This window comes from Drosophila persimilis, unplaced genomic scaffold (genome assembly GCF_003286085.1).
Source record: "Drosophila persimilis strain 14011-0111.01,24,50 unplaced genomic scaffold, DperRS2 tig00000686-arrow-arrow-pilon, whole genome shotgun sequence".
NCBI lineage: Eukaryota > Metazoa > Arthropoda > Insecta > Diptera > Drosophilidae > Drosophila > Drosophila persimilis.
Window position 1 is genome coordinate 562,111 of NW_020825336.1, and position 8,593 is coordinate 570,703.

Consider the following 8,593-nt stretch of genomic DNA (forward strand, 5'->3'; position numbering starts at 1 on the left):
TCATGGCACGGATATTGATAGCCCGATATTAAGATACAAGAACCTGTCGCAGTGTTTATGGTGTGGCTTTATTTGGTTCGTACGATTAACTAAGGATCCTTTACTAAGTAAACGATAAACTGTTGATAAGCAGTTGAACTTAAGCGTAGATTGCACGGTAAATGAATGACTGGCCGCGAGGCCGCTAAATGCAGGCGCCAAGAAAACGCCGCAAACTAAAGCGAGAGTGAGCACATGCATGCGCACACCTAATACATAAATAATTCAGTAACAAATAATAAGAGTCGTTAACAAACAAGAAAAAAAATAAAACAAAAAACACAATTAATTAAGGAAAGCGTTGACCCTGCTCTGATGCAGACTTACGAGTATGTGGCATCAGCTCTGACTATAATACAACAGATCTGTGAGGGTGGGTGAGTCTTCAAACAATAAGGAAACTTTTACAAAGCGCTTGTGAGAAATGTGAGAGGAAATGTGGAGATTGGGCTAGGCGTATCGGTTGTACATATTGCGATGACGTTGCCGTCCTTGTGTGACTATGAATACTTTGGTTAGTGTGCTTGTTCGAATGAGATTGGTTAGATTCGAGTCGTATGGCGGCGCGTGTCGATTACTTGTTAACGAGGCCGCGTGCCTTCGGGTAGGCCGAAGCCGGCTTCTTTGCCGGAATACGACCCGTGGGCGGACGTCGGTTGGAGTCGAGAGCCGTTCCGGCACTGGGCAGACCACGGCTGGACTTTATGTTGCGTACATTGGGCATGGAGCCGACGCCACTGCCGGCAGTGTTGGCGGCCAGCGGTCCAGCACCAGAGCCAGGTCCCCCATTGGAGCTGGAGTTGGCGTTGATGATGTTCTCGAGGCGACTGCGCAGCGAGTTGGTGTGCGAGTCCACAATATCGATGTCGTCGCCGCCCGTTTGCATGGCCTGGGCTAGCACCGCCTGCAGCGAGGCGGACACCTTGGGCGTGCGGTACTCCTGGGTGGTACGGCATGGCATCTCCAGCTCGTAGCTGACTATATTCTCGCTCTTAAAGCGCAGAGAACTGGGCGCATTGGACTTGGCCTCCTGCAGGGCGTGCTCGGACGTGGGCCGTCGACGCTGGGGATGGGAAACGGGGCGCCTGTAGCCCTGCCTTCCATCTCCTCCGGACGGCGGCAGAGGTAGAGGAAAGGAGGAAAACTTCCATTCCTCCTGCTCCTCGTCATATTTGGCCTGTGTGTAGAGACGCTGCTTCACCTCGATGGGCACAAAGTTGTCAATAATAAGCAGCTGGCGCTTCAGCTCCTTGACGAGCTCGTTCTGGGCCATCTCCAGCTCACGCAGGTCCTGGTTGTGGTCGTGCTTGCAGTCATTGAGCTCCTGCTGCAGAGCCAGGTACTTGGCATAGCACTTGGACAGCTTGCGCTTCTTCAGCTCCACTTCCTGCTCCAGTGAGACGTTGCGCTCTCGAATTTCCAGGGTGGTTTCTTCCTGCAGCTCCAGCTGCTGTTGGATCTCGATCTCCCGCTTCTTGCGCTCCGCAATCTCCACCAGCTTCTTCTCCAGCTCGATCTGACGCTCGCTGTAGGTATCCAGCAGATTCTTGCCACCGCGCACCAGCTGTCCTTCTAGTTCGGCAAGCTTTGCAGCCAGCTTGGCGTTCTCGACGCGCTCACGCTCTAGCTCTTCGTTGGATTTGGCCACCTCGGCCTCATTTTCCTTGTCCGACTCGGACTCTGCCCCATCGCCATCACTGTCCCTGTCCTCGTCCACCTGCAGATCCGCGGATGAGGCCTGCAGGGCACTGCCTATCAGCTCCTGTGATATCGGCTCCTTTTTGGGCTTCTTGACGCGCTGCTTTTTGATTGTCCCCTGCTTCTCGCTGCGCTGCTGCTGTTGCGGCGCAATAAGACGCTTCAGGCGCTCGATCTCCTCCTGGTACTCCTTCAGCTTGGCATCCTGCGGATCCTCGTTCTTGATCGGCTGGTTCTGTATGGACTTGGCCCGCGAGGCGTACCGCAGCGTGGTCAGTGTCTCATTGTAGTTGTAGTTTGAGGGCCCAATATTGGCAATCATAATCGTCTTTGAGTTGCCGCCCAGCGAGTCCTGCAGCAGACGCGTCAGCTTCGAGTCGCGGTACGGTACATGGGGTGAGCTCTCGGCCAGAGCCGAGATCACGTTGCCCAGCGAGGAGAGGGCCAAATTGATTTTGCTCGCCTCCTTCAGCCGCTCGGCAGATGCGCCTGTCTTCGACTGTCGCTCGCTGCCAGCCAGATCGATCAGATTCAGTTTGCCCACCTTGATGGTGTTCGTCTCGGTGTCGCACATCTCGATCTTGATCATGAAAATGGCGTGTGAGCTACGAAAGAAAAGACGTATCACTCTATCTCTGTCTATCCCATACTCTGACGCCGATACTCACCGGGAACTGTGCTCGTTCATGTTGGTGAATCCCACGGTGCGATTTTTGTTGCCCACCTTCATGACACGGATCATGTCATCGACACTCTTGCAGTTGATGGCATGCAGATTGGGCACATAGACGCCGGAGCCGCGCTCCCTCACTTCCAGGTGCTTCGAGTTGGGCTTCAGCAGATCGCGCAGCTCCTCCATGTAGATTTCCAGGTAGGAGACATCGACCAGAAACTGAAAGTTCTCGGTGCGATTGATGTGCAGCCAGATCTGCTCAAAGGTCCGTGGAATGATGCCCATCAAGTCGTCATTGCCGCGCACTCCCTCCATGGTGAAGGTCTTGCCAGTGCCCGTCTGCCCATAGGCGAATATGCAGCCGTTAAAGCCCTCCAGCACCGAACTAACCAGGGGAAAGACCACCTCATGGTAGAGGGTCGTCTGCGAGGCGCTGGCATCGTACGCCGCGTCGTATGTGAAGACCTTCCGCTGCTCCTTGTTGGCGTCCACCACATTCTGCAGCTCCACCACGCCCCTGTTCGGATATACGTTGACCACTTCCGGCGAGCCCTCGGATCGCTCGCGATTGCTCATCGGTCGGCATCGCACCACAACCTGGACGCACTCGTTGGGTGTCTGGCTGCTGGCGGTGCCAGGGCGCCTGCTCTTCGCACTCATAACCGCAGCTGTTGTGTTTTTGTGCTCGTGTGACTAAGGCAGCCTTGCCTCTGCTTCTCCCTCTCCACGCACTCTAGCCAGAAGTGGAAGCAGTCACTGGGGCGACGACGAAAAACAAATGACGAATAAAATCAATAATTCCATCCTGAAGAAAACATTCCCAGTGCCCCAAGCGCTTGTACTCTTGAGACTCGCTTAAAATGCCACTTCCCTATTGTTATGGGACAATGGGGCGAAATGGTGTTGCAACAACGGTTTAATTACCTGTATTTTTTAAGCCAATTACTTCACCTTGAATACGTTTTTTTTTTGTTTCAGCTGCTGCTGCCTGTCGGCAGGCGATTACGATATTCACCAGGTATCGATACCTCTCGATGTGTGTTTCCGATAACCGCAATTCAAATGGTACAAGTACTCGATAGTTTCTAAGGAATAATGTATTTTACTTCTTTTTATTAAAGTTCGATTTGCTAGGAGAGCTGGTGTTGTTGGCCCCGCGCTTGCGCTTATTGAGGGGGTTGCGAGGGTCGTAGGCATCGTACCAATCGTCGCCCTTGCTGTTCGCATCCTTTGCCAGGACGGGAGCTGTGCTGTTAAAATTTAACGTGTGCGACAGCCAGTCGTCTCCAACTATCTCTTTCTCAACTGTTCCGTTGTCGAACTCCTTTGGTTCGGCATCTGCAACTGCTTCGTCGTCCTCAGAGCCCTCCTTGTGCTTCAAGCTGGCCACTTTGGTACGGAATTTGGCCAACAACTTTAGTGTGAATTCCTCCCTGATAACAAAAACACAAGACGAATGAAAGAGGGACAAAACCATAACAAGAACTGATCCCACCTGGACTGTCCTTTTGGCTGGAGCTTTCCTTTGGCAGTGTATATCTCCTTCGACTCAATAAAGTCATTGATATAATGATTTTCACTGCCGCCCTTAATGTGTGACTCTTTCTGAGCCTTCTCCGGGCCATTGGCCAGCTTGTCTTTGCTGATCTTGTCCATCTGATATTGCTTTTTAAGAGAAGCAATTTCTTCGCGAATCTTGGTTCTGCAAAGATTAAATTGGTTAGAAAGTACCCAAGGACCTAGTATCTTGATTAGACGTACTTTTCTTTAGAGATATTTAGTTTTTGTTCTTGCTCTCGGGTCATTAGGACGTCCTCGTCCTCCGGATCACTCTCCACAAGGACACTCTTGGTGATCTTCTGGGGCCGGGCATCTGTCTTGGCAGTCTTTGATAGTTTCTTCTTGATGAGGTCGGAGAATTTGCCAGTTGAAGACGTGGCCTTGTCACTTTCCTCATCGTCATTCGGCAAAGGCTCCTCGCTATCAGCACGTTCCTGTTTGGGCACTTGAATCGGTTCCTTGCTTAGCTTCGGATCATCTGTGACGTCGTGCAGCGATTTGGCCTTTCCGGCGTTCTGCTTGACGAACACGGTTGTCTCCACCTCGTCGCCTTCGGCCTCTTCTCCAAACGAAAGCAGCCCAAAGTTTCTGCAGCAAATGGATCATTTGAAACCCAAATCAAACCAATCAGAAAAGAAACCGATGCACACTTACTTTACGCCCTGTCGTTGTTTCTTGACTTTTTTACTTTTCTCGGCCTTGGCGATTGCTCGCGGCACAATATCTTCGAAGGGATTGGTGAGTACCTCGGTGGATAGAATTCGATGAGCGTGCATGGGCCTCTCCTGGTGGTCCACTATGCCGTCCTCCAGCTTGAGCATGTTGTAGATTGTGTCGCCTGTGACCTTGCCGAAGAGTGTGTTCTTGCTCTGAAGCTCGGGAGTCTCTGCGAACGTGAAAAAGAACTGCGAGGCATTGTCGTCTTTGCCCGAGTTGGCCATTCCCATCAGGCCGCGGCGCGTGTACCGCAGTCTCGAATGAAACTCGTCCTTGAACGGCTGCCCGTAAATGGACTCGCCTCCGGTTCCATCGCCGTTGGGGTCGCCGCCCTGCACTATGAATCCTTTCACCAGGCGATGGAATACAGTGTTGTTGTAGTATCCCTCCAAGCATAGTTGCACGAAGTTGCGGCATGCCTTTGGACACTCTCTGGCCCAGAGCTCGATGTCGATGTCGCCCACTGTGGTCTTCAGCAGCACCTTGCCCGAGGTGGGTGGCTCCTGGATGTAAATATTGCTCATTATAGACGACAAACTCTTATATTACAACTAAAACGAAATGCCGAGACCTCAAATCTGACATCAAAATACGGACTGTCGTTGTTTTTAGCGATGCGAATATATCAGTGCCAGAAAATATCGATATTTTGGGGCGATAATTATCGGCAGATGCGTTCCTAGGCAACCGTTTTGCTTTTGATTTTAGTAATTTTTTTTGGAATCAACTGGGAATATCTGAGTAAATAAAATATGAATTTCAACGACGACCCATTGGCGGACCTGCTTAGCGACAACAGCTTAGACAACGACAACTTCTTCGAGAACCCAGCTGGTGCTGGCCACAAGAAACCGCCGAAAATCGCGAAGGCTAAAGGAAAACCGGAAGATCTCTTTGGCATACAGGAGGAAACGGAGGCGGACGTACAAAGCCCCTCCACGTCTGGCCAGGGCACCAAGGGAAAACCCAATGCCACGAGCACTCCGCTCATCGTCAAACAGAAGCCTTCCCTCTCACTCGACGACGACGCGGGCGATGATGACCTGGGTTTTGACCCCAAGCGCCCCAAAAGCGGAGGATCGAAGAGAAATCTGTTTGATGATTTGCTGGCCGTCGCCGAGCCTAAAAAAAACATATTTGATGAGATATTGAGCGGCGGCGATGCCGCAAAGCGTCCGGCCACTGCGAAGCCGTCCATATCCCGCCAGTCGACAGACACCACCACGGAAAACTCGCAGGCACGCCCCAAGACCTCCACTGGACGGCGTAGCTCTGCGCAATCGGCCACCGTCAATGCAGATCCTCTCGGGCTGTTCGGCAAGGACACGAACGCCACAGTTTCAGGGATGTCCACGCCGGTGTCCAAGAAGCGGGGAACGACAGCGGACTGGCTTGGCCTAGAGGCCGCTGCAGCATCCGTGGCAGCTGTGGAACAGGAGCGACCCTCCACTCCGACGCAGCAGCACTCCGTTCAGCAGCAGGCTGCCAAGGAAATTGCTGCTCCTGCTGAAAGCCCTGAAGCACCTGCAGCAGGAGCGTCAGCTCCTAAGCATTCTGGAGACATCCTGCGAATGTCTGACCCAGACGAGGCAGAGCAGTACCTTACGTCAGAGCTACCTCTTGCCACAGGACCTGCTGTCAACCCGGCCACACAGAATATCCTTCTGCTGAATAACCTGAACCTGGAGACGGGCTCCAACTTCAATGCGCTGCAGCAGCAGGAGTGCCAGCTGGTCATAGCAGCGCAAATGAAGAGCCAGGAGCGCACCCTACTGGAGATGCAGCGCCGCCAGGAGGCCCAGGACCGAAAGTTTCAGGCGTTGATCCAACAACAGCTGCAGCGCCAGCAGCAGATGGAGCAGCACATCAAAGGGCAGCAAGAGCGCATCAGCATGCACATCCAGTTGATGATGGCGCAGCCCGCGCACGTCCAGCAGCTAGAGGGACTGCCGCCTGTCCAAAAGCCAGCGCTGGAAAAGCAGGAGTCGGAACAGCAAACAGCAAGCAGAGAGGAGCACAAGGAACAAGAGCTGATGCAGCAGCTGCAGCTGGAGACCGAGTCGAAGCGAAATCTGCTGGAGAAGCTGCGCCTGGAGGAGCTAGTGGCCAACATGAAGGTCAACTACGAGCAGGAAATCGAAATGATCGAGTCCTCGTACAAGTAAGTAGCCGCCTGATCCCCTGTCTACGTTCTGATGGCTCCATTTGGTTGCAGGAAGCAGTTGAAAGTCCTGGAGGAGCACTTGGCCGCGGTCGAGGAGCGACTGAAGACGGAAAACAGCGACTTGCGGCAGCACTTTGTCGACAAACTGGAGAAACAGAAAGCCGACTACGTCGAGCAGATGTCCACCTTGAGGCAGGACCACGAGGATGAGGTGCGTAAGCTGCGCAACTCCCACGAGATGGATCTCGAGGGCATCCGGCAGGCCAAGATGGTGGAACTGTCGTCGGTGCAGGACCATGGAAACTACTTGGAAACGCTCCGCCTTGCCTCGAACAACCTCCAGGAGCTGCGCGATGGGATGAGCAACAGCCAGGACAGGGAACGACTGCTGGAAGCGCGCGAGCGCCGCCTGGCCGACCAGGAGCGCCGCTTAAAGATGAACGAGGACACGGCCGACGAGGAGAAGAGGCGACTCATGGAGTTGGTGAGCACTCTGGAGCTGCAGCTGGGTCGCCTCTCCAAGGACTCGGCGGAGGAGAACTGGCAGCTGCGACAGCGCATGGCCAGCCTGGAGGCCGAGCGGAAGGCCCTCGACCGCGAAAAGGAATTCCACAGAGAACAAATGGAGCGCGACGAGAAGCGGGTTGAGGAGCTCAAGGCCATCCAGCTGGCGGATACGGAGCGGCTGCACCACGAACTGCAGCAGGAGCGCACCCACCTGGCTGTGGAGCGGCAGCAGCTGGAGATGAAGCACAGGCTGCAGGAGCACGGCAACCTCGACCAGGATCGTGTGGAGGTGGAGGCCCAGCTAAAGGTGGCGCAGGAGGCTATCAAGCGGGCCGACCAGGAGCGGGATCGCTGCCACAAGCTGCAGCGTGAGTTGGAGACGCGGAAGCGCCTTCTTGCTGATAAGGAGAACGATTTGAACCTGAAGGAGGATGAGCTCGCGCAGTCCACGACTTCGTATCGGATGGCCACAGGTCGGGCTCAGATGGCAGAGCAGAAGGCACGCGAAGCCGATCAACTGCTGCAGGCCAAGTTGCAGCTTCTGGGCAAGCGGTATCACGACCTGAGCGAAAAGGAGGCACAGTTGTCCCAGGAGCGGATGCTCCTCGCCCAGGACCGCATTGCGATGCACAACCTCAAGAAGCAGATCCTCCGGAGCAGATGCGCGCTCTGCAAGATGGGGTCGGAGAGTGCCGAGTTGGCGCTACGCATTGACCGAAAATCGAAAGGTCAGACCAACATGGATCTCCACCTACCCCCCATGCCGCTCAGCAATGCCGAAATGATGGTCAAAATGGCTGCCGGAACGGAGCCGGGTGAGGCACAGAGCGACATTGTCGACCGCATGCTGGACGACAACATCCAAGCCTCCTATCGCCGGATGTACAACGTGTCCGGGTCAGCCGACGATGTCGATTACGGCTTGACAGGTGGCCTCGACGACGATTCCAAGGTGGCCATGGATAATGGCAAAATAATGGATCCAGACCTGGAAGCCTTGCTATCGAAATTCAATAATGGATTCGGTACGGGTTTGTAATTCCTATTCTATACAAGCCTAAAGTATAAACAAACCCAATGAATTATGGTTGGAACGGTAATTTCCATTCAAAAACTAGCTCGAAATATGCATTTGTCAGTATTTTATAATTTAGTTTATTAAAATTGTGTGGCGTCATGGAAAACAACAACAGAAATATACCTTTTTCAGCTACTGGTGGCACGTCGTCTCATGT

At 53.6% G+C, this 8,593-nt stretch overlaps 3 protein-coding genes across 3 annotated transcripts; 1 reads left to right on the forward strand and 2 right to left on the reverse strand.

Moving 5' to 3' along the window:
• Window positions 1-46: 46 nt before the first annotated feature.
• LOC6600649 (kinesin-like protein Klp68D) lies at window positions 47-3,393 on the reverse strand. Its single transcript, XM_026991754.1, has 3 exons — window positions 3,335-3,393; window positions 2,406-3,166; window positions 47-2,342 (listed from the first exon to the last, which is right to left on the reverse strand). The coding sequence occupies exons 2-3, from the start codon at window positions 3,068-3,070 to the stop codon at window positions 614-616; spliced, it is 2,394 nt and encodes a 797-aa protein (XP_026847555.1). The 5' UTR covers window positions 3,071-3,166; window positions 3,335-3,393; the 3' UTR covers window positions 47-613.
• A 96-nt stretch (window positions 3,394-3,489) lies between these two features.
• Window positions 3,490-5,243, reverse strand: LOC6600650 (spliceosome-associated protein CWC27 homolog). The gene is made up of 4 exons (XM_002025623.2): window positions 4,625-5,243; window positions 4,172-4,558; window positions 3,906-4,112; window positions 3,490-3,843 (listed from the first exon to the last, which is right to left on the reverse strand). Exons 1-4 carry the CDS (start codon window positions 5,209-5,211, stop codon window positions 3,513-3,515), a joined length of 1,512 nt encoding a protein of 503 aa, XP_002025659.1. The 5' UTR covers window positions 5,212-5,243; the 3' UTR covers window positions 3,490-3,512.
• A 196-nt stretch (window positions 5,244-5,439) lies between these two features.
• On the forward strand, window positions 5,440-8,517 carry LOC6600651 (trichohyalin). The gene is made up of 2 exons (XM_026991779.1): window positions 5,440-6,848; window positions 6,903-8,517. Exons 1-2 carry the CDS (start codon window positions 5,440-5,442, stop codon window positions 8,395-8,397), a joined length of 2,904 nt encoding a protein of 967 aa, XP_026847580.1. The 3' UTR covers window positions 8,398-8,517.
• The last annotated feature ends 76 nt before the right edge of the window (window positions 8,518-8,593 follow it).

What these genes read in the sequence shown, in the direction of transcription:
- LOC6600649 (XM_026991754.1), bottom strand. Translation starts at nt 3,070, where the DNA reads ATGAGTGCGAAGAGCAGGCGCCCTGGCACCGCCAGCAGCCAGACACCC. An exon ending in ATGAACGAGCACAGTTCCCG is followed by an intron (nt 2,343 to 2,405) that starts GTGAGTATCGGC and finishes TTTCTTTCGTAG; the next exon opens with CTCACACGCCATTTTCATGA.
- LOC6600650 (XM_002025623.2), bottom strand. Translation starts at nt 5,211, where the DNA reads ATGAGCAATATTTACATCCAGGAGCCACCCACCTCGGGCAAGGTGCTG. An exon ending in CTAAATATCTCTAAAGAAAA is followed by an intron (nt 4,113 to 4,171) that starts GTACGTCTAATC and finishes TAATCTTTGCAG; the next exon opens with AACCAAGATTCGCGAAGAAA. An exon ending in CAGCCAAAAGGACAGTCCAG is followed by an intron (nt 3,844 to 3,905) that starts GTGGGATCAGTT and finishes TTTTGTTATCAG; the next exon opens with GGAGGAATTCACACTAAAGT.
- LOC6600651 (XM_026991779.1), top strand. Translation starts at nt 5,440, where the DNA reads ATGAATTTCAACGACGACCCATTGGCGGACCTGCTTAGCGACAACAGC. An exon ending in ATGATCGAGTCCTCGTACAA is followed by an intron (nt 6,849 to 6,902) that starts GTAAGTAGCCGC and finishes ATTTGGTTGCAG; the next exon opens with GAAGCAGTTGAAAGTCCTGG.